Below are 24,627 nucleotides of genomic sequence, written 5' to 3' on the forward strand. Positions count from 1 at the left end.
CACCAACATGACCTACAATACACTGTATAAAACACAGATAGCTTCAAGCCATAGTCTCAATAGGGAAGTATGTATAGTTTCATAACTCTCTGTCGTAGCTGTTTAGAAGCTATAATAAATTCTGTTCGTGCACAAGAATCAGAGGAAATATTATTGAAAATGATTGGCTAAAGATTAGGTTAAGTGTAATTACTGTTGATAATTATTCTGGCTAATATCCCTACTTGACAGTTTCCATCTTATTATTCTAAACCTTATTAAACCTGCTTTGCTGTTGGTATGTGCTTATACTGTAAGAGATGGAGCAAAGTGGAATTTCCCGCCACTCCACAGTCATTGTATTATAGGAGCCATGAGGAAGAAGCCACTTACAGGAAAACAAAAGATATACCTTACAAAGGCAGCTGACAGGAAACAAAGAACAGAACTTGGTGTTTTTATGAGAGCCTTGTCATGAAGTGAACTTATTATTTTTACTGTATCCATTTATAATAGGATGCATTTGCTGTAAACAAAACACAGTAGTGATTTACTATATATGCATAATTAAAATAAAAAGCAAAGAACAAAAACATACAGATTTTTACAGGTGAGCTAAAAAGGGCTCATTAAATGACCTAACCTCTCCCTTTACTAAAATTACTACTTCTGTCTCTGTTTGCAAGTCTTTTTGACAAACCTGGATTTACCATTGTAGAGCAGATGGTGGATAATGTTAATTTGGGTGTGTACAGATATCACACGTATCACTGATGCTCTTAAAACTGGTTAAAATGCCCCAAAAATCCCTTTACCCAGAAAAGAGTACAATATGCAGTGAGTTTTTTTCTTCTTCATTTTATTACAAAATAAACACACTGCTTGTATTAACTAGACAGGGCAGTGCAATTACACACCAACGTACAGGAACAGTTTACTGCAGATTAAGGATAAGATGAGATAAATAGAGAAAACTGCTTCACAGCATGAAAGCAAACCTAAAAAACCAAAAAGATGAAGCTGCATTTTTTTTCTTATATATTACATTTTATTTGGGCTACACGTTTCGTAACAAATAGCAGGGATGTGATTAGTTTGTCTTTGTAGGATTGCAGGTTCTCTTTGTGACACATACATACAGTTTTACATTTAATAAATGCAACATATTAATTTTAGTTCTGCCTCTGATTGCATTCCTTCAAAAGTCTCTGTGGCCGTGGAAATGCAATGATAGCACTGATTAAGTTTGAGAAACTGTGAAACAAAGCAATTTGCATGTTCAATTTCTAGTCATTAAAACTAGGTTAATGTGATAAAGAGGTAGAATTTTTTATAGACATTGAACATGTTTATAGAAAGTTTGGCACTCACATTGAGGTGGCTTTTGTTGCAACCCCTCCAGAGGCATGTGAAAAGAAGCAGAATAATTTAACCAATGACTCACAAACATAGTTCTTTTTCAGTGTTCGATTAAGCAAAATCACTTTTTGTCAGAGGGATGAAAGATATGGTGCACATTTTTGTCTACATAATGGTTAAATACAGATCAAATCAGAATGTTCTACAAATAGAGGCACTATTTACGGAAAACAGCTCAAATGCAGCTTTTTTGTTGTTGTTTTTTCAATCAAAAGGTTCCAGCCACAGTGAAGCTTCAGACAATTCCAAGATTGTCTGTTAAGATTCAGCTTAAAACTTCACACTGACCACTGACCTCCCGGAGATCTGGATGTCATCAAAAGGAAATAGAGCCAGAATCTGAAAGACAAGGATACAAAAAGTCACACTTTACTGATGCATTCTCCAATTGTTCATTGCAGTCCCTACCAGATGACAGGAAAAACAAAACATCCGACACCCATGAAAAGACCAAAACAACGTTTTAGTCCAACAAATGTTTTAGTCCATCTTTCATGAATTCTCTACCCTGTCTGGTGCACTCAGTCCTAAGCCCATTTCCTTCTCCTGAATCCATAAATCTTTAAATGACATCTTTAGTGAGAGATATATAGTTACACTTTCTAAAAAAACTCAGTAGTTTCCTGAAACAGCAGGGCACTTGATGTGAGTATTAATTAAAATACAACGGTGTATGTAGGATTGAGAATAAACTACAGTGCTCATGTTCATTGTAATGAAGAAACTAACTTACATCATCATTGCCGTCGGCCAGATCCAGTGCCGTTTCGTCCTCCATGTTTCGTAGCATTGTGTCAGCGCCAGACTGGCAGAGGAGGTTGGCGATGGTGGCGTCCTGTCTCCCCACTGCGAGATGCAGTGGTGTGCAGCCGTTAAACATGGCAGCATCCACATTGGCTCCCCTGCTGAGCAACAGCTTTACGGATATGACATCATGCAGCTCCACAGCAAGATGAAGAGCTGTTTTCCCACTGGTTCCTTCCTGCACGGGGTGTAGATGGAAAATAGTTATGATCAATTCCAAAGCTACACAAATTGGACAATACCATCAAAGAAGGTCAAGATTTTTTCTGTTTGTGAGTACGCACATACCTATATCTTTACATTTTGCAAGCTCAGAAGAAAAGGATGCAGTAAGTCACATAATAATAATAATAATAATAATAATAACCAGATGTGAGGCACAGTGGTATGTTTGGCCGGTGATTTAAACTGAGAGGAATGTCTGGGGTAGTTTCGGGACTGACTGCCATGTTCCCTTCCATCAATAGAAAGTTAAGAGTGGCTGGCCAGCCCAGCCTAATCATATCTCAGATCTAATTATGTCTCCATGAATCCTGCAGGAAGCCCTGAGCTCAGCCCATATCACTATCAGCATTACACAGTTGCAGCAGATTTATAGTCAAGAACACAACATAAGGCCAGCCACAGTAAACACAGTTTGAAAGGGATAAGTGTGATTATAAATACTGGTGCATTGCTGGATCATATGATGCAGGGAAAGCCTACCCAGAGACTAGTTACACAAACTGTAATGTTTTCTCATCTTCTTTACTCTTTTTCTTCAAAACGTGTTGAGAGAGACAATGTATGTATGTAGCTTAAATCTTATGAGTGGCAATCCAGAGTCACATGTTTGAAATCAGGGACAATTTAAAGCTTATTTAAAGGGTAATTTTACACTGAATTACCGGTACATAGAAACAAAAATCTTCTACTTTCTATTCTGTGAGATGACAGATTCAGTGTGGATTGACCCTTTTAGTTTAGTTTAGTTTATTTATGGAAGGGGACAGCGCAATTTAATAAAACACATGATTTCCCATGGGTTAAAAAAGCCAGAATTAGCCAAAAGGCTATTTTTCATCTGTAGTCTCCTGCCTTTGATGTTAAAAAAGGCTTTTTAAAATACAAAAAAACAAAAAACAACACATGCAAAACAAAACTTAGCATAACGCGTCACAGAGACAGAAAACAACAAAACAAAGTACAACACATAACTTAGCATAAAACAAGACACAACGGAAAAAACAGAAAAATATACAACAAGGCAATACAACACGGTATAAAGTGAGAAAAAAAACAACATGAATTAGAACAGACACAGCCTTTAAGAACAATAAAAACAGTATTAAACTAGGGGGGAACAATAAGTAAAATTCATATATATTTACTCAAACTAACAGAATAGTAAATAGTGTTAGTGCTGACATGTGTATGTATTGACCATCCAGTGTTTTAGCTGCTTAGTAAAAGACGTATGTGTTTAACTGTCTGATGTGATCAGGGATTGAGTTCCACTCTCTTGACCCTCTGATGGACCAGGCCTTTAAGTAGAGCCTTGTTATTAAAAACTATAATAATCCATATGATGCATTGAAGAAAGGAGCCATTTCACAGACTAACCTGTATATTTAGGTCTGCTCCCTTTTTCACCAGAAGTTTCATAATCTGATATTGCCTGTTCAGTGCAGCCAAGTGAAGACAGGCCAGACCTGCAAGTACACACCTTGTTTGTAATGTGGAACATTGGGTTCATACTGAGGTCAAAAGCGATTGAAATATTAATTTAAAAAAGTAAGTTTTTCCAAATAATAAAATCAAATTGAGACCATTAAGTCATACTGTAGATCAACTACAAGTTGTTTTGCAAACCAGCCACATCTGTGCTACCCTTGCAACAGTTATCATTTCTAAACAAAACTGTGGGACCAGAAAATATATATATATATATATATATATATATATATATATATATATATACACACACACACACACACACACACACACACAGCCCCCATTTAATTTGTTTGTTGAAGCTAGACAGTTTACAAAAGTGAATTTGGCAGATGCGTTTCAAAATTGATTACTTTAATGCTATATTGGTTGAGTACATGGCAACCAAGTTAATTATTTCTATATTACAAGTCTTGGCCTAAATCCAACAAAAGGCCATGTTACATTTGGACACACTAAAAAATCTGAGTTGCATAATGTGGGAAGTTCAAATTCAGCTACCCACGGACAAATAATCACACAGATGATACGCATAGATCAGACACACAGAAATGGCCTAAAATAACAGCAATAAATTGTTGGCTGATGAGGCCCTGCAGCAGTTAGTCTCTTTTTCCTCACCTCTCCAGTTCTGGGTCTCGAGGACCGGTGCCAGCTTGCTTGGGGAAACCTCTCTGGTCATCTCAGTGGCGCACTCTATCTGCCCATGCTGGCAGGCCACATGGAGTGCGGTGTTCCCTTCCTGGTCCTGTAGCCCCAGACTGGAACCTTTCTCCACCAGGCCCTTCACCACATCTATCAGGTTCAGGTAGGTGGCCAAGTGCAAAGGGCTCTGAGGATCACCAAAGATGATCATGATCATGATCATCACATAAAGTTAATATTTATGGATTTTGAACCATTTGAAGACGTTTTTCACCATTTTCTGACATTTAAATCAAAAGAAGATAAATACATTTTTGTAGCCATTGTCCTTTAACCCTGCCACTTCATTCACTGCATTTGCCAGAGTGCTTTTGAACAACCCAGAGAGAACAGGTCTGTACCTGTTGTCATTCAGCTGTTGTTATATTGTTATAGGTATAAATAAAGACACTAACAGAGAACTATTCCATCTGACAAAGTGAGAGTTGCACCTTCTGTCCAAAAATAAACAAAAAGTGATTGTGGTCGCACTGCAGTCTGATCCAATGATGCTACTGTAGGTGTAGAATTTGAGGTATATATGATGTCTTGATTTTTCATAATCATTTATCATCAGTAAGACTGATTTGCATCTGTACAACACAAAATAAAACTGCAAAAAGGGCCCAAAATGCATTGCCTGTTTTTAATCAGTATGCAAATGTCTGAGAGGGGATTTTCTTTTAAAAACCTGAAGGGGTAAAGACGAATGCTTCTTGGTAATGTCTCCTAATGCGAGGTCTTAGAATGACTACTGAGAGGAAATTAGGCAACCAAAATGGCTCAGGCTGAGTCACTGCATGAAGTGCTGAGTCTTAACTTCAGATGTTTCCTTTTGACAGTTCTGTCATTTTGTCTTCATTTTGGTTTCTACACTAGCAAGACTTTTGGTCTGACATCTTGAAGGACTGGAACAACTCCTCCACCCACATCCAGACAAGGATACACTCCACAGCTCCCTGTGGTTCCATTTCTACAGGAGGTAGAGGAGGGGAGTTTCCATTCAAAGTCCCTTATGAGCTAACACTGGAACCACCCACAGTGAGAGAGGACGGACTGCAAATAAAGAGGAACAACAGCTCTCTGGAAGTACTGAGATATAAATAATGCCACTGTTTCCACAATCAAGATACTGACTATGAGGAAGTCACTTTGGATTAAAAAATTCCAGTAGAAGCTGCAGTATGCTTGTGTAGTGGAAAAAGCCATGTTGCACTTACCTGGTATAAATTGTTTTGGATGTCCAGGACTTCTTTTGGGAATAGCTGTATCAACTGTTGGGCAATAAATTTGTCTTCATGGATGATTGCTAAGTGCAGGATTCTACAGGAGGAGCAAAGAAAAATAAACATCTTTATCCATCATGCTTGCAAAAACATGCAATCTTACTTACTTACACTTATTTTACATTGAGCAATAGACCCACAAAAGCAGTAGTAGAGTACTAGTGAAAAAAAGACCATTTCAACAAGAGACAGTTGTCTCAAATGTTGACTCACAATTGTTCTTCGTATTCATCACAAGCGACTACCTCGAAATGTTAGACCTAGTGGGCTAAATGGCAAGATTTAGTGGTTGGGGTATTGAGCAATACAAGAGTTTTTAGTGAACACATAGCATAGCGAGCTGTTAAAGGGTCATGTTAAAAAACTCTTTTAGGCGCCCGGATAGCTCAGTTGGTAGAGCGGGTGCCCATATACAGAGGTTTAGTCCTCGATGCAGCGGGCCCGGGTTCGACTCCGACCTGCGGCCCTTTGCTGCATGCCTCTCTCTCCTCTTTCATGTCTTCAGCTGTCCTGTCAAATAAAGGCCTAAAAATGCCCCCCCCCCCCCCAAAAAAAAAAAAAAACCCTCTTAGTTGTTGCATCCTTGTAGGCTTTAGTTGACAAAACAAAACAAAAACACACTAACCTCAAAACCTGAGTGGGAAGTTGTAGCAAACATATGTGTGCAAAAAGCAGGAAATGGCACCGAGCATTAGTGTTTAATTTAGACTGAACTAGAACAACACCTAACGGATTCAAATCAAAGTTTAGCTTCAAGTTGCTTGTCAAATGTCAGGCTGAAAGCTGAAACTGTTTTTTTGTCACAAAGTACAATTAGGATGTTATTTTTCAAAGCATATAGTGTACTGTAAAAATGTATGTTACTGCAGTTACTGTGCTCTCTTAAAGATGAGCAATGAGTTTGCATGTCATTTAACTATTCAGAGATAGACAGACAGTGTGGAATCAAATGTCGCCAACAACAGACAAACCGTTTTATTTTATATCTATGGTTTCCACAATGTCACTGTACAGACATTTCATTCAGTAAAATATTACACTAGACGTTTGAACGGTTTAGTGTTCATATTGTTGCTTGTTAACATTTAAGTCTGCATTCTAGAAAAACTATTAAATGCAACTATATAAATCACTTAATCATCAGCAAATTCATAACAAATGTATTGTCTAACTGATTTAACACATACCTCTTTGCAATTATGGTGCAATGGGCGATATATTACTTGTGACTTTCAACTGGTTGATCAATAAATCCTACTTTAATATCTTGCATAATGTTTTGTTTGCATTGTTTTACACCCAGAGACAATTATTTGTTGCTGTTTTTAAATGAATATAAAAATTTAAAAAAATACAATAATATAAGACTGCATATATCCTCGTTTAAATTTGTAAGGTTAATTTATTTATACAAGTGGAATTAAGTCAAGTGTGTTCGAAAAGATTTTATTGGGACACAAAACATTACATTAGGGGTTGGAATCAAAGGGTAAGTCAAAATATGAAACAATCATATGTTGTTTAAGCTTAAAATACTATCAAGATTTAGACGATTCTACAATTTTCTGGCAATTATTGCGAGTATACCACAACAACATCACCAATTCTTTGTTACTGGTTAGGAAACCTCGCTCTGACATAATGAAATATTTTCTAAAAGAGCTACTGGTTATATAGTGTACAGTAGCTATGTGTTAATAAATACGTAAAATAACGTAAAAACCAAGCGGCAACCTCCAAAAGTGGGTCAATCCCCACTGACCCCCATGTTAAAATGCCCAAGTTGACAGCAAAAATAAACCTGTTTATAGCCTGGTACAAAAAACAGTTTTGGTCTCTATAGCTAAGTTACCCCTTCATGACAACTGTACGGGGCGTGAATTATTTTATACCTCACCTATTTAAATTATATTAAGGCTTGAGGTTTTGCATAATTAAGGGTGTGCTGCTTTGAGTGACAGGTGGCTGCCATCACAGGAAGCAAGCATAGAATATAGGCTTCATTCGGCCCGCCTCACTCCGTGATGGTGACGGCTGGAGCCATCGGGAGCCGCCCACTTTAAGATTCATTTTGGCTCTTCAGAAACCTATGGGTGACGTCATGGAGACTACCTTCCTATTTTATATGGTCTATGGTAAAAACACAAAAAGCCAATGTTTGCTTTGTCTGTTCTGGGCTACTGTAGTAACAAGGTGGTGCAACATGGTCGGGTACCGACAAGGACCTGCTCCCTATGTAGCTATAAAGTGCTCATTCTAAGCTAACGAAAACATAGTGATTATTAGTTTCATTCAGGTGATTATAAACTAATGAAAACATAGTTGTGAATATTATATTCCATTTCTGCCAATAGATCCCCCTAAATCCTACACACTGCTCCTTTAAAGTCTTTGAGTTATTGACCGTTTTTCAGACAAAACAAGCAATTTGACTTTGGCCTCTGGGAAAATGTGATGAGCATTTTTCACTATAGACCAAACAGTTAATCAATTAAACAAGAAAAATATTCATCCTTAGTTGCATCTCTAAATATAACTGAACCAATGTGCGTAGTACTACTAGTACATAGAAACTACTTTTTTCAAGAACACACAAAACAAATACATGTAGGCTATAGGTGATTTTATACAAATTTTAAACCGTATATATTTTAAACCATAAAAAAAGCTGAACTGAAGGAAAGCCTAATTAAAATATCTGTGTTAAATGGAAAGTAATCCATCAATAAATTATACCAACATTGGTATAAGTATACTGATGTTTCTCACGAGAATGTATCACAATATGTAGCTGAATCAGTTTAATGTCATCACTGACTGATTTAATAGTCTGCGGACTAATAATGCGTCTGCCCTACCAACTATTCAACCCTGTGAGCAAACCTCTGATAGTGTGAAAGGGACTTCCTGGTTTGAGTAGGACTTGAATGAATAAGATTTTTTTTTAAACCACGGGGGAAAAAGTCATGTTTGCATGATTCTCTCAGTCTAAGGAGCACAGTGTGATGTGTTTCAGGTGTTTTTCCCCTCCCAGGTATCTATAGTTAGGGTGTGAGAATGAAACCATGTGGCCCTAACAACCAGCAAGCGGAAATGAAAAGAGGTCAGAGACACAACAACACTTCTACAATGCTGGGACTACATCAATCGCTGGATTAGACTAGAGGCTGCAGGAGTCATTAGCAGGCCTGCTTTCACGTCAAAACAGACTGATGACTTTGCATCACAAGATGAGTGGGTCACAACAAGAAACATGGCCTGATAAGGCTGTGTGTGGAGGTTTGGATTGTGCGCAAAAAGCAGCAGTTTCATTTACTCAAACTGAGAAAGAAAAGCAGCAAACAGCCAGTGTGACAGGTAACCAAGTGACATTTATAGATGTCAACTGTGATAAAAGAAAAAGAAAAGACAGCAGCTACCGAATTGTGGGATCCACCTATAAAAACATGCACACACTGTCCTATCCTGATCAACAAGTTTCTTGGATCAAAAGCCGACAGTCCACACTGCTGCTTCACACATGTTCTTTGTCTGTGGTGCATGGGGAAGTCCAGGCTTATCTGTTTCACTTCTGTTTTCTCACTGAGACGCCTCACAAGAGTCCGTCCACATTCATGACAAGGACAAAGTTCATTAAAAAGTCTGTAGTATCACACTGCTATGAAATCCCCCTCAAAGTATCACAGGAAGAACTGTGCCTCAAATTCAATGTAATTTACAGACTTCATTAACTTCCATTTATGGGTGTTTTAAGTAATCTCCAGTGGAAAAAAATGTATGAGCTGCTTGCACCACTAGTAGAGCTGAAACAACAGAATTTAATTTAGGGCAATTTTTCAAGCAACAATGTGTGGATCTGCTGTTCTCTGTTTTATATAGGCCTAATTGTAAACCGAATATCTTTCAGTTTTGGACTGTTGGTCAGACAAAACAAGACATTTAAAGTTGTCCTCTTGGACTTTGGAAACTAGTGGCGATTTCACTATTTTGTGACATTTTATTGATAAAACAGATTAATCGATGATTAAAATAATGATTAGGTCTAGTTGCAGCCCTAACCACTAGAGCTACTGATGTTTAAAGAAAGCAACAGACAGTGGCAATTAATTACAACATAGGCTAATTATGCTCAGACAGAAGAGGGTGGAACATTTGAAAATTATTTTTTGAGAGCTGATAAAAAAAAAAAAAAAAAGATGTGATAAATTAAAGAGTAAATTGCCTCTCTTTCCAACTTTGTTATTTCTGGGATACTGCAGACTGTTTAATGAAAGAGTTAGCAGACATTATTGGTGAAAAGTTTGTCAAAAACTCTGAGAGAAACATAGTTATTGCAAGGCACCATGATTAAACTTCATCCAGCAATATGCAACAGGGGGACCATTAAGCAAAGAGCAAGGCAAGCTCAGAAAAGATTTGCTTTTACATGAGAAACTGGGAAAATAAACACAAACATACGTGTCTCCATCTTCAGTTATGGTTGTGAGCAAGTTCTCCTGCTCAGAGAGTTCAGAGCTCTGTGCTTGCTCCTCCTGGGCGCTGGAAAGCATGCAGCCCCCAACTATCTCTGACAAACTCTCCACCGTGATGGACGAGGAGCCATAGGCTGAGTCCAGGCGCTCCTCCCCAGTGGAAATCTTGTCCCTTGGCCCGCTGAAGTCGGCGCTAGGCTCCCGGGGCTCCTCTGACTTCAGTATGGAACGATACCAGTCAATGCCCGAATCTGTGCGGTTATCCTCCAGCAAGTCATCTTTCCTACAGTCGTCGCTCGCCATGATGGTGGTGGCCTCGCTGGGTTTCCCCCTCCCTCCTTCCTCGAGGATTTAAAGGCTACTAGCGGGTGTTGTCGCCGCTCGGTGATGTGACCGGACTCCGAGGATACTGACACCTAAGAAAACCACCGCACCTTTGTGAAACCAGAGGAATGAGCCGCTTCGTTTCATGCCCCTAACCGATAATGCATTGCCTTACAGCAACAGGCCTCCACTTTTGATCAATTATTGTTTTTTTTAAAGTTTCAAACTGTTGTACGTTCATTCCAAACGTGAACAGGGTTAGAAACAAGCGAAAAGAGGCGAAACGGCCGCCCGTCGTCTAGCTAGATATCCGGTAACAGTATGCGCTCCAGGCGGACAGCATATGAGCAATGAAAGGCGATAAGCTGACATGTGAAAGGCGAAGCTGTTTTTGTCACGCGGGGGAATCCCCAGTGCGCGTGAGCAAACATACACACATACACACACACACACACACACACACACACACACACACACACACACACACACACACACGCACGCACACGCACACACACACACTTGAACTGGAAAAGCGTCAAGGTCCAACAATAAGCGGAAGAGCTGCAATTTTCAAAATAAAACTATTTAAATTATAATAATATAATTAATAATAATAAATAATAACTTGGACTTATATAGCGCCTTTCATGGTACCCAAGGTCGCTTAACAAATGGGGGGGGGGGGTCAAAGGACTTGTTTAAAAAAACATACAAGTAAAACATTATACTTAAATCACAACTGATCATTTTGCAATACATTTTTAGCAGCCATTGATTTTCATTCATTTCCTAAAGATAAGATAGAACTTTATTTATCCTGAGGTGCAGCAGTTGCTGTATAAAACAGGAAAGAGTGCAAATATAAAATATCAATAAGGTGCAAAACCAAAATATACACAATGCCAACAAATATAAACATATACTATATAATTACAAAACATACAATTGAACAGTCAACTGATTAAATAAAATGTGAAAAATAAAAAAAATCATGAACTCATGACCTCAGCATTTGGCTTCAGCCCTGCCTGAGTTGTGTAATCCATCACAGTGAACATCAAGCCTATTGACATTTGTCAGGTTATTATGAGGTTGTTATGAGGTCATGCAATGCATACTTCTAAAATCAGTCTGTGCTATTAAACTTAACATGGAACGTGAGATTTTCCTTTAGTTGTTATTTGTACATAGCTTAGACAAAGTTGTTTTTAATGCTTAATAGTTAAATGCTCAACCTGTACGGCTGGGCCATGCAAGTATTATAACTTGAGACTCGTTGCTGTCAAGTCTCCAGTTTGACATAGCCATGTTCAAGTCCTCTTTTTTGTGACTTAAGTCTAATTATTTAAGTCCAAGTATGAAGTCTTATTAATTTGCTCACCAAAATAACACACCAAATAGTTTCTCCCTTAAGCTTCCTTCCCTTCAGTAAACTGTATTCTTCAACAACACACAAGGTTTATTTTTTAAAGTCATAACCGGAAGTCCTAATCTTTACTATAGCAGGCTTGTCACTGGTTGCAGCATGAAACCCCAAACACTCAAGGGATTTTAGGCTTTTTTTGAGAAGCTGCAAAACCTGAAAAAGCAGGTTAACATAAAGCTTGTCCAATTTAATTTGACAGTGACACTGAATGGTCATTAGTGCTGCAATATGTGGTATGAGCCCGGTCTAGGAGCAACTGCAATGTCTATCTGCACTTTGACATACAGTACTGCCTTTACAATATGCATTGTTGTTTTACAAACTCGTGCGGGAGCTCCAGTATCTTTCTATTGATACATTTAAACGATAACTTCATTTATCTCAGTCAAGATGGGACAAAATGCTCCTATTTGTCCCGTATTTCCTGTCTTGGGCAGAGGCCTGTATACAGGAAAATATGTGAGCAGAGTATAAAATTGCAATTTTTGACCTCCCAAAAGTTCAGGAATAACCCAGTTATCATTTCTTGTTTCCTTTTCTGACATGAAAATGCTTGTTGTAGTAGTATGACCATTAGAGGGCTCACTTACATACTGCTGTGGGCCAGAGTCAACATAAATATAGTCTATAAAACAATACTGTCAGAGAGAAACGTTTACTGCTGCCAAGAGCCGCCATCTGTTTTCAAGTCATCTACTGATGTGTTTATTTATTCCATTTTATGCCAGCAGTCCAGTCCAATGTCCATACTGTGGGCTATGATAAACAGGGACTCGTGTGCCAGAATTGTAAGGTAAAGGGTTCCTGTGTTAATAGTGCTGTCTACAAAGGAGAAACAGAAATGGCAGAAATGTAAAATATTCTTTTAATCTTCATCTTCTTTTTTCTTCTATTTACATAAAAAAGGCAAATTCTGTAATCTTAAAGATGTCAGTAGACTGCTAATAATCTTAAAGGGGATACAATTGAAGCATTTAAAATGCTCTGTCAGTACTGAATATAGTAAGATTAATCAGCGTTTATGTGATTAAACAGCAGAACAAAGTGCTCTACAAAGAATGACAAAGATTAAATATTATCTACAGATGACAAAATATATCACTATAAGAAAAACATACACTACTTCATGAGCCACTCATACTTTGACAAATCTTCAGTATTTGGACCACTGTTTGGTTCTGACTCTACAGTTTGCATCTATATCACCCAAACAGTGGGACGTCAGGCTCCAACATTTTACTATCTCACTGTAAACTATTATGTGCTTATAATTATGTATCAATAATTTATCTTAATGAGCATCACTAAATGGTTGCAGGCCTAATGTACTAATGCATTATATTGTGTTTCCCTGTGGGCTATATGTGTATGTGATGTTCATGTGTGAGTTTATTGTGGTTGAATCTTATGTTTTAATACAGTATATAATGATATAAAATGCAAAGCTAAGCCTATTTAGCTGTATAATTCTGCAGTAACCAACCATTTTATTATTTGTTGCAGTAATATTTTTTAAAATGGATATTATTATCATAATTGGTCCATACTGAGAAGGTCATGCAGCTAATTGGACGCAGGGGGTGGGCTCCTCTCTGCAGCACCGCCTCTGTGTTGTGATTACTCCAACAGGGATGTGTGTGTTATTTATATTGTGGTGTTGGGGTGGCTGCTCACACGTGCAGCTGCCTGTCCTCTTTGTCCTGCTTCACAGCTTCACTGGCTGCCATGGGCACTGCCTACAGGGAGAGGAGCTGAGTGCTGCCTTTTTTTTTTCTTTTTCTTACATTGCATCCCTTGCAGCAGTCCTTATCAGCACCTAGTCGTTGCATCGCGAGAGGAGTCTCAGCCTATTTTGCGCGGCTTCCGAGGCACAATAACCGGATTCCCATAGGCGATACCCAGCGACGTCTGCCCACCTGGAAGATGCTGGGATGATGCATGTTTTGAGTGTATCTGGTTGGGCTCCGGCCGGCCGGGTTTCTTTTCGATGGTGCACAGAGGTGTTTTCGGTGTTTTTATGTTTCACCCTGATTTGGAAACCCCCCATCCCATCAGGAGATCCATGACCCGTTTTACGTACCGTTGTCATCATGTCCCCAGCATCGGCTGCAACGGGCAGTGAAAGCAGCACCACCACCGTCCCCGAAGAGGAGTCGGACAGCCCCCGAGAGGAGGTGAGGACACATTGTTTGCAATGTGAAGGCCAATTCAAATGAATGGGGGGCAAATTCACACTAATTAGTGTGACATAAATCAGAGTGGAATCCCAATAATCTCACTATAATCATCATCTTTTGGAGATTAGGGTTTCATTGGGGCCAGTGCACGGAACACTTGGGAATTAGTTGTATTAATAGGCCTACAGTTGTATTGATGGCCTAATATGCAGTAATTTATGAACCTGTGCGTCCAAGCGCGCACCCGAAAGTGTGAACGTGCATGGATGTACTCCTGTTTGTCTCGCATTCCCCTCCAGACAAGTTTCCAAAATGGGGTTCGGGGACCTCTTGTGGGTCCAAGCAAGGGTCAAAACGGGTCCTGAGGAAACTGAAAGTCTAATAGCCTATCATTCACTGTCACTGTTACAATGAGAGAGTACAAGAATGGCGGTTTTCTTCAAATGTTTCCACACAGTTATTTTCCGAAAAGAAAACTCCTAAGGCCATGTTTTTTCAAGCTGCCAGCGTCTATTTTACATTATAATCCTATGGAGTAAACAGTGCTTAAAAAAAAAGTCCTGAGCGCTTTTTTAAACGCCACCGCCAACATTTTTTTCTGCAGCTCAGAGCGTCTTTTTGAAGTTGAAAAAAGTTCAACTTTTCTGAGAAAAAAAATGCCCTAATCGAGCACTTTTTTGACAATTTACCAATGACAAGCGGAGTAGCAAGACCTGTCGTTTCCATAACAACAAGAAAAAATGGAGAAGGTGCCGATAGATAGACTTGTGCTAGTGTCGGAGCACAGCGAGTTATATGATATGACCGGGTGCTCCCTGTTCAGGGAATGCTGGTTGGTGGAACTCGCTTTGTTTTACTGTATCTAACGTCAGTAACATTAGTAGTAGCGCCGCTCCTTCTCTCTGTTTATTCTCTAGATCGCTCGACCACTTTGTTTTATCCATAGACACTGAAAGAAATGGACACAGCTACGCCATAGACTTCAACAGAGACCAGTGAAGTCACTTTTCCGGTGATGGCTGAGCGTGCTGTGCAGCCTCAAACTGAGCTTGATGACGTAGATGTGATGTGAGCAACCTGTCTGAAAGTTGTAAGTCTTCTGGTAGCTGTGCCAAGACAAATCTGTTCGTGGATAAATGTTACTTCATATGAATTCACTTGCCACATACCGAAGTATTTCCAATCCATCAAAACGTTGCTGAAGTATTTGGTTGCGATGCTTTCATGGACTCTCTATGGGGTTCTCCATTGACTGTATGCCTCCACGATTGCCTGCAAGCTTCTCCTGACTATACGGTAATTTATCTACTATGCGACAAAAAGTCGTGTGGTTATGACACAATCGTTAGCCTGTTTTTACAAAAACGTCTGCTACGGGGCCATAACGTGAGATACAAGGTAATGGAGCCTTTTATACATTGTTGTGTTTCTTTAGAAATAAACAATGAACAAATAGAGTCTTTAAACGCTTCAGATGTAAAGTTATTCGCTCCACATAGCACTCTTGGATACTGTTGCAGTAGCTGTAGCAACAAAAGATGCTCTCGGCTGCTTTTTGCAACCAAAATACTACCAGCTTGTTTTAACTACAAAAGTGCCCTATTCAACTTTAAAAAGAGACACCAAGTTTGATCATGGCCTAACAGCAACACTATTGATGTAGGTTTGTTACTTTGAAGACAAAGAAATCTATTGAGCTAAACTGTCTGTGAGGACAGACGTGAAACGACAAGAGCCTAATAACCAACCATAATCTGTTGCTGTCAACATCCCTAGATTGTATTGACACCATCAAAACAGACAGACTGACAACTAAATGTTTCCTGCATGGGGAAATAGGGATTCAATTCATTAGGGATCCTTTACTCCCCCTTCAGACACACATGTTGGATGAGTTACATATACATTACACAAGAGGGTTTTTATATAACTCTTATTATGTCAAGAAAAAGTTCCATGATTGTGAGAGGCACTTAGTTAAAGGCACCACAGTGGTCTCATGAATTGTGAAGCTTCTCCAGTCTTGAAGGTTCTTACTGAAACATTTGTTTTAAAATATTATTGATACCATTTCATAACAGGTTGTTTCATGGATTGTATCCCTCCTGTAGAAACAACAACTTTCATTCTATCCTAAGGCTCTTTTATTTTAGAAATGTAATGTTAAAGCATCCATATAATGTAAAGTGTATTAATCAAAGCCAATGGACATTACTGTAAACCACAAAGTTAAACTGGGATATAAACATGCAAAATAATAGTTTTTTCTCTCGATATGTTTAGTTGTACGTGTCTTATCTAATACAAGACACAACACAATTGCAAACAAATCACAAAATATATATAAACAAATAATGTAATAGAGCCTCCAGCTGATTGAACCTCAGAGGCTTTTTACACAATTTTACACCATAATTGTGTCAAATACAAATCTGTATTGGTACAGTTTAGAAGCAGCTTTTAAATCCATTTTCTGCCTCAATAAAGCTATAGTGCGTAGTTTCTGTCGCTCCCATGAGGAATTCTAAGTAATGACACCACTGTTGTTACATCCACATGACACAAGCCTTCCAAAATCGCGCACGCGCCCCCCACCCACCCCTCCTCCATGTAGTTGCTAGTAGCCAAGGAGGACACGGAGGATTAAAAAAAAACATGATGGACTCTTCAGAAGAGGTAATTATCTTCACTCGAGTTTCTGTGCGTGAAAGTCGCCAGATGACAACAATTTCTAAACACAGCCATGCTGAGAAATAGAGAGAAGCTGATAGTCTTAATTAGCTTTGTATCAACTCATTTGGCAATGTTTTGTTTTTGTGTATTTTGTGTTTGTACGTATGTGTGGTTGTGTTGCTGCCTGTCTTGGCCAGGACACTCTTGAAAAAGAGATTTTTAATCTCAAAGATTCTTTTCCTGGATAAATAAAGGTAAAAAAATAAAATAAATTAAAATAAAAAAGGTGGAGGGAGGAAGAGAGAGAATGAATACAGTCCATCTAAAACTTCCTGAAGCCTGTACTCATCTCTGGTGTAATTCTTTAAGTCAAGGGTGAAACTGGTGTGAAATTGAATTTTTTGAGCTACACTTTAATTTACATATCTACAAATTTTGATACATGATTGCTGTTTCAAGATTATATTTGCTTTCATTTAACGACACGTTTTTAATCAAATACTGTCATATAAATGTATAACTGGTTTCCATACAAATGTTTCCTTTTACACAACTGTTCATCATTCCTGCTGCTTAAACAGAGGCTGTAAAGTGTAACATGAGCCACAAAGTATGTCATGTTGTATTGATTATAGCTGTCGAGCATGTACAGTATGCTAGTGAGTAAATACTCCTTCTGCAGTAGGTTAATCTCAATGGGGAATTTCAATGTTAATCCCTTTTACCCCGTGAGGTGTAGCCTTGGGTTAACAAGGGACTTGAGGACCATGTGGCCAAGGTGGGGAAGATGATTATGGAGAAAAAACATCTATTATTTATGCTCGTCTGTCACTCGAAGAGCACAGAGCTGACATTGAAGTCAATACATCAATGCAGTGATGCTGGTTGTTGTGGTCGCACGTACGCAGGAGCTGACCTATGTAAGAGATGGAGAGGATAACCTTTGTCTTTTAACTGAATCAGTGGTGCTACAGTACAAGTGTTTTATGTCTATACACAGTCGGCTCTGCCCTAGTGCAATATCTGCAAATTCTTTGCATTAATTTTGTTTCATTCATCCTTCCTGGGGCTTTTGAATATCTGCCAGATTTGTGTGGCAGCGTTCCCAAAAGGCTTGACTAGCTCTTGATGCAGCCACTGGGGTTTGCTGTGCCCCGTGGTGATAAAGGGTGGCACCAGCTTTATGCTGTCAGAGTCAAACGACTGCTTTATTCTGGCTGGCTTGACATTAAATGTGGAATCTACCCCTCAGAATATTTCTTCTCTTTTACTTATTTTCTATTCTTTAATATCATATTTATATAAACACACGCACCAGTCTAACAGAAGCTCACAGTGCTCCTTACTGACATCAAGGCATACTACTTAACATTATACTACTTAACATTATACTAACATAAACTATGCCAAAGCACTTACAACGTAGAATATTTTCTTAAATATTTTATACGCATGAGCCTATACTTTTTAACTGGTTCTAACTTCTTACTGAACATATATTTAGGTTACACTTATGTTCATCTTTTGTTTTATATTTAAGTGTGTAATTACAGGTAATACAAGTCTTTATGTTCCTAATTGCTTTGAGTTTTTTTTTTTACAGTTATATTTTGAGAAATTGTTATGGCAATACACACAGATGTGCCATTTACTTCTAGGAAAGAATCTATACAGAATATATTGACGGTATTGTTCCAGTGACTTATTGCTGTTTTCTCATTTTCTCATTTCTTCTTTGTAGCAGCGGCCCCATAAACAGTCCCTGACAAAATCCTTGTGTCAGGAAACTCACTGGAAATGCCTGCTGCTGTCCCTGCTGATGTATGGCTGCGTCGGGGTGATGGCCTGGTGCCAGGTGACCAAGGTCACACGCCTCTCCTTCGACAGCGCCTACAAGGGAAGGTCTATGATGTACCATGACAGTCCCTGCTCCAACGGCTACATCTACATCCCTTTGGCCTTCCTGGTCATGCTCTACGTGGTCTACCTGGTGGAGTGTTGGCACTGCTACACCAAGAATGAGCTGCAATACAAGGTGGATGTGGACAGTGTGGCAGAGCGCATCCAGCGAATGCAGCAGGCTACGCCCTGCATCTGGTGGAAGGCCATTAGCTACCATTATATCAGGAGGACGCGGCAGGTGACGCGCTACCGTAACGGAGATGCCTACACCACCACGCAGGTCTACCACGAGCGAGTCAACACCCACGTGGCTGAGGCGGAGTTTGACTATGGGAACTGTGGGGTTAAGGACATTGCGAAGCAACTGCTGGGCCTGGAGGACTTCCCCATCACCAGGCTGAGGTTCACTAAGTGCTTTAGCTTTGCCAATGTGGAGTCAGAGAACTCCTACCTGACTCAGCGGGCCAGGTTCTTCACAGAGAATGAGGGCCTGGATGACTACATGGAGGCCCGTGAGGGGATGCACCTGAAGAATGTAGACTTTAAGGAGTATATGATTGCCTTTTCTGACCCTAATCACCTTCCCTGGTACGCAGCCAACTCCACTTTCTGGGTGGCAGCTGCTTTCACCTTCTCCTGGCCTCTGCGGGTGCTGACAGAGTACCGCACGGCCTGTGTACACTACCATGTAGAGAAGCTGTTTGGCTTTGACTATGTGCCAGTAACACCATCTGAGGAGCGGCCGCAATGCAGACACATCCCACGAGTCAACACAATCGACAGCACGGAGCTAGAGTGGCACATCCGCTCTAACCAGCAGCTGGTGCCCAGCTACTCAGAGGCAGTTCTCATGGACCTGTCCCAGCTCTCAGGGAGCTGTAACAACTACTCCGTATGTGGAAGCTATGGTAGCTACAGGCAGAACTGTGAACGCTGCCACCGTGCCATCAGCAGCTCCTCCATCTTCTCTCGCAGCACGCTAAACATCTGCAACACGGGGAGCCCCCGCATCCCCTTCAGCGCCAGCCGCTTTTCGCTGGGCCGATTGTACGGCTCTAGGCGGAGCTGCATGTGGAGGAGCAGCGGGAGCCTGAATGAGCGGTCCTGCCCCACAGAGAGCACGAGCTGTCTGTCAGGCCCGCAGGGCAGTGAGGAGAACCCTCCAGCCTACCAGGACGCTCTGTACCTCCCAGTGCTCATTGTACATCGCAATGAAGGCTGCCTCAACCACGACCACCGCTCCCTGCACAGAAACGGCTCCTGTGTGGAGACTTCTCTATGACCCACGGCTGCCAGACTGAGCAAGACATATAATGATACAGGAACAGAGTGAGAAACCTCTTCACACCAGGGCTGAGCTAACAATGACCTCTGCTTCTTCTTTTTACAACAGAGGTTACAAGTCACCTGCAGGTAACCACAAACAGATTTGTTCACGTTTCTAAAGATACTGTAGCCTCAAACAAAAAGGAAAAAGTATATCTGGAAAAGTCCTTACAGTACAGTCAATAAGTCAAAGAAAAACAGACTTGATGCTATTGTTTAGACTGTTGTTTAAAATACAATGTGGCTTTAAATGACAAATTGCCAAAGTGTAATGTACTGTCCTACAGCGTCCATAAGAGGGTCAAATCCCACTGTAAATTCCATATTTGTAGATCTTAGTTACAGACAAGGACATGAGTAATACTTTCTAGTATTTGAAGCCTAAAATGGGGTTTGACTCAGCGATAGCCTGAGAAATTGCCAAGAAATGAAAGGGATATGACAATTATTGGTCACATGAATGAGAAATGAAGAAATATTGGAGAAATCTTAGACTCACACATCATGTGAGTCAATTGAATGAATTATGAGGGAAATGCATTTTGCAAATTGCAGACTAAATATTTTTGCTGAAACAAAATACATGTCTAATGGCTGTTACAAAGTGAAGTTAACCTAGGCCTGAATCTAAAATCTAAACATCTGCATGTGAAACTTTTTGATACTGGCTGATTTAAATCTGTTCATTCAAAGTCAATGCTCATGGAAGTCCATTTCAAATGGAATACATTTCCATAGTATAAAATAAATGTCTGATGCAGTGGCTGAAATATCAAGTTAGCTGAAATCGGCTTGGCTGCGATGACATTATACTTCCTAGCTTGCTAAATATAGCAGCACAGTCAATGAATAATTTAGCACAGGAGGGCTGAAGGACACGACAACTTCAAACTGAATCAACACTTCTTCTGTTTTCTATAATGGCCAATTACATGGTAATAACCCTCACCATAATATTAATAGATCAGTGTCAACTCAGTTAGTTTAAAATCTCAAAGATGCATTTGATTTCATTTTTGGCAATATTTTTATTCAGCCTACCTCCTTATTTAAGTGCCTAGCGATCAACTGTTACTAACGAACATAAGCTATCATAACTCAATCATCATCTCATCATCTTCCCATTAAAACAAGTTGAATTTACACTCCTAATAGCACATTGTCTACAGTGCATAGGATCAATTTATATAGTTTAAAATACACAAGGTTTTAAGAAGCGGGTCCTAAATGTTTTCAGATGATTTTCCTCATAATATAACACAGCTCTCGTATACTGCTGCTGACGCATATCAGAGAGAGCCAGAGAGCTGGCCATCAAAGACGCTAGAAAAAGGCAGAGGCCTGGATTCACTACTGATCATGTCAGATTTAATAATATGACAGGATTAATTTAAAGAAAAAAAAGTACTCTCAAATGAGTGCATGCAGTGTTTTAAGACTCGATTATACTCCAGACCGGATTCGTACACAGATAGCTGCGGACCCCATGGGTGTCTAGTAGGTCTGTTTATACTCTCCGTTTGGAGGATGCGTTCCACACATGTGCAGTAGATTGCTGCAGTGAAAGATAAACTGGCATGGGCAGATCATTCTCCACCATTAAGACCATGAAAATGTCCATGAATATTAAATGTCAGAATCTTGCCTGTGGTCGGACACTTTCTGTGACTTCCTGTTACAACTTGTCTTCACAATAATGAGCCTGTAAAATTGTGACCAATTAGCCACACTCATTACATTCCATGTTAAGGTTGTAGCTGCGAACTATCTTTATAGCAATACTAGACTGACAACAGTCAAAGGAAGTGAAGCATGATATAAACTGATTCTATCAAACCTTGCATTTAATTCAACAGACAGTTTAGCATGAACGCATTATGTAAACTGTTTTAAACTGGTATCACAATTCACAGGTCATCTATGCAAGGCCCTAGAACTCAGGATAGTATACAGGGCAAAGATTATGCTACAACAACATCCCCAAACCTGATCATCATTCCTTTCTCTGAACTGAGCTATTCAAATGCTTCTGCAAGGACTAGCTGCATAATAACCAAATCATTTTTAAATGAGGGGTTTGCACAAACATGATGTTGAACAAAAGTGACATAACATTACTAATGTTCCCATTCCAGATAACAAAGGTGCAGAAGCAGGTCAGATACAACAGAGAATCTCAGAATCAAAGATTTCTGCTCCTCTCCAGGATTTTGGTTGCACCAGCTATTCATAAATAAGTTCTTAGTACTAGCTGGATAGTTTTAAACTAGCGATGTACTAAATCGTGCTGAACCATTAGAACTTGAGAAAAGTCTTAGCAAGTAAAGACCTTTGTATTGTGCAAATTGGTTAACATTGGTAACATAGCTTCCATATGTTACACAACCTAACTGTTATTTTGTCATTTAGTTATTGACATAACATTTTGTAAATTGAGGTAGATTGCCTTATTTTTTACAAAACATAACTACATATTATTAATACATCATTAAACAGCATTTCAATCAAGTGTCGTCTGCTGACCATATTCCATATTACCTCTGTTACTCTTCAATATAAATAGATCATGAATTAACAAATTAGTTTAGTGCAGTTACAGTTACAACTGGCAGATAGTTGGTGAAAATATTTATTAACAACTAATCTTTCTACTTAAGAACTAGTTTGTGTGGTACAACCCATTTTAATTTAGTGATGTGTAAATCTCAGTAATCTCACTCAGTAAACACTTAACACAGGCAAGTTTGAACAGCTGGGGCAACCTACTCCAGGTCCTGGTGTTCATAATACTTATGTATTTAGATCGCTCATATAATGTTCAAGAAATTGTTTATATATAGAAATTTAAATGACAAAATCAATACCAATTTGATGTCTGAAATATGAAGCTCCCACCAGCAGCAGGTTAGCTTAGCTTAACACAAAGACTGGAAATAAGGGAAAAACAGCTAGCCTGGCTGTGTCTGAATAAAATCCACCTCTCAGCACCTCTAAAGCTCACTATTTAACGTGTTTTATCTGGTTTGTTTATTCTGTACAAAAACTGAAACGACAAGTTGTTATTTTACAGAGGGTAAAATCAACAATCAAAGTAGTATTGATTTTCTCATCTAACTTTCAGCAAGAAACCAAATTAGCATATTTCCCCAAAATGTCAAACTATTCCTTTAATGGTAATGGGTGGTGTACTACGCAACCTTTTTGAGCAACATAAACAGCATTTTAGCGGGAAAACCAAACAAGACGCAGGGATTGAAATTCATTAATTTCATTTCTCATGAAGTGCTGGATTATATCCTAGCATACATTGGTCAGAAGGCAGGGAATTATGAACCATGTACTGTGGGGTAAAGTGTAGAACTATAAGGAAACCACAAGGAAGAGCATGCAACTCCACAAGGGATTAAACATGTAAAATCTACAGTATATATGATTTTGGATTTTAGTCACTGTCTTATACTGAAGTTATCACATTCTCTCATTCATGATTAGACAACAAGCCTGTCAGATGGCTTCACTGTGATCCATACATAGTCATGTGTAGACAAATGTGTTTACCAGTGCAATGTTTACATAACAACAGTGACAAAAAAACACATTCAAAACTGACTGGAAGGTTCATAACTAGACATTTTTTCTCCATAGACGACTGTTAGCATAAAAGCTTTTGTCATATAAAGCACTGAACCCTTTATCAAGTGTATTAAGTAGTTTAGGTTGTTATGATATGTACTCTGTCACTCAAGAATGCTCTGGGGGTTTGTCTTTTTATATTTAAATGACTGTGGATTTTCAAAACTGTAAAGGCAGAAAGGATTTGTACTGTACATAAAATAGAGACGAGAGGTTAGAATGACTGTCGATGTGGATCTTGTGCTTTGCCAAATGTGTCGCGCACACTTAAAGGTAACTGAAGCAGGGACATTTTTGATGTGCAGATGTTAAATGGCAAGTTTGTTAAGTTACAAATGGCAATACAATCCACTGTAAAAATGTTCATGCAACACAGCCAATTTTTACATTGTTCAATCATATTTGATACACCTTTATTTAACTGAAAAGTTTATCAAAACGAAAAATGGTTGGGTGATTGTTGATAGTGATTACTGATCTAAAGAATATCAGTATTCTATTTTATGTAGATTTCTCTATGTGCTAGTCCACCATCTACATATAGAATAGCTTTGCCTCTCTTCATATGATTCTAGGAAACAATTAGTAATTTTAAGATTAATTACAGTAAAGATGTTTTGTTGCTCACAAGCAAATGTGTTACTACTATATTATTAGTCAGTAGATATAGGTTTAAAAAACGACAACACAAGTCTGTTTGTATTCCAACACCACCACAACGTTGCCTTGATGTTACATATGGACTGAATACCAAATCTGTGTATCAAAATGGAAGAAAAGGTTCCTCAATAAACTGAAATGCTCACAAA

At 39.1% G+C, this 24,627-nt stretch overlaps 2 protein-coding genes across 3 annotated transcripts; one reads left to right on the forward strand and one right to left on the reverse strand.

Annotated features, from left to right (window-relative positions):
- Positions 1-821: 821 nt before the first annotated feature.
- nfkbie (nuclear factor of kappa light polypeptide gene enhancer in B-cells inhibitor, epsilon) lies at positions 822-11,101 on the reverse strand. The gene is made up of 6 exons (XM_031322558.2): positions 10,344-11,101; positions 5,820-5,922; positions 4,537-4,747; positions 3,805-3,893; positions 2,132-2,380; positions 822-1,737 (listed from the first exon to the last, which is right to left on the reverse strand). The coding sequence occupies exons 1-6, from the start codon at positions 10,658-10,660 to the stop codon at positions 1,669-1,671; spliced, it is 1,038 nt and encodes a 345-aa protein (XP_031178418.1). The 5' UTR covers positions 10,661-11,101; the 3' UTR covers positions 822-1,668.
- A 2,655-nt stretch (positions 11,102-13,756) lies between these two features.
- On the forward strand, positions 13,757-24,625 carry tmem151ba (transmembrane protein 151Ba). Of its 2 annotated transcripts, XR_004108952.2 has the most exons (3): positions 13,757-14,281; positions 18,699-20,272; positions 20,316-24,625. XR_004108952.2 is itself a non-coding variant. In XM_031322533.2 (2 exons), the coding sequence occupies exons 1-2, from the start codon at positions 14,198-14,200 to the stop codon at positions 20,139-20,141; spliced, it is 1,527 nt and encodes a 508-aa protein (XP_031178393.1). In that variant the 5' UTR covers positions 13,757-14,197; the 3' UTR covers positions 20,142-24,625. The 2 variants fall into 2 exon arrangements, 1 of the variants encoding a protein (XP_031178393.1); XM_031322533.2 differs by having other exon boundaries at positions 18,699-24,625.
- The last annotated feature ends 2 nt before the right edge of the window (positions 24,626-24,627 follow it).

This window comes from Sander lucioperca, chromosome 19 (genome assembly GCF_008315115.2).
Source record: "Sander lucioperca isolate FBNREF2018 chromosome 19, SLUC_FBN_1.2, whole genome shotgun sequence".
Classification (NCBI taxonomy): Eukaryota; Metazoa; Chordata; class Actinopteri; order Perciformes; family Percidae; genus Sander; species Sander lucioperca.

Excerpts from the sequence above, each read along its gene's own strand:
- nfkbie (XM_031322558.2), bottom strand. The coding sequence starts at position 10,660 with ATGGCGAGCGACGACTGTAGGAAAGATGACTTGCTGGAGGATAACCGC. Across the intron at positions 5,923-10,343 it reads ATAACTGAAGATGGAGACAC|AATCCTGCACTTAGCAATCA; the intron begins GTATGTTTGTGT and ends CTCCTCCTGTAG. Across the intron at positions 4,748-5,819 it reads TCCAAAACAATTTATACCAG|AGCCCTTTGCACTTGGCCAC; the intron begins GTAAGTGCAACA and ends GGTGATCCTCAG.
- tmem151ba (XM_031322533.2), top strand. The coding sequence starts at position 14,198 with ATGTCCCCAGCATCGGCTGCAACGGGCAGTGAAAGCAGCACCACCACC. Across the intron at positions 14,282-18,698 it reads CGGACAGCCCCCGAGAGGAG|CAGCGGCCCCATAAACAGTC; the intron begins GTGAGGACACAT and ends TCTTCTTTGTAG.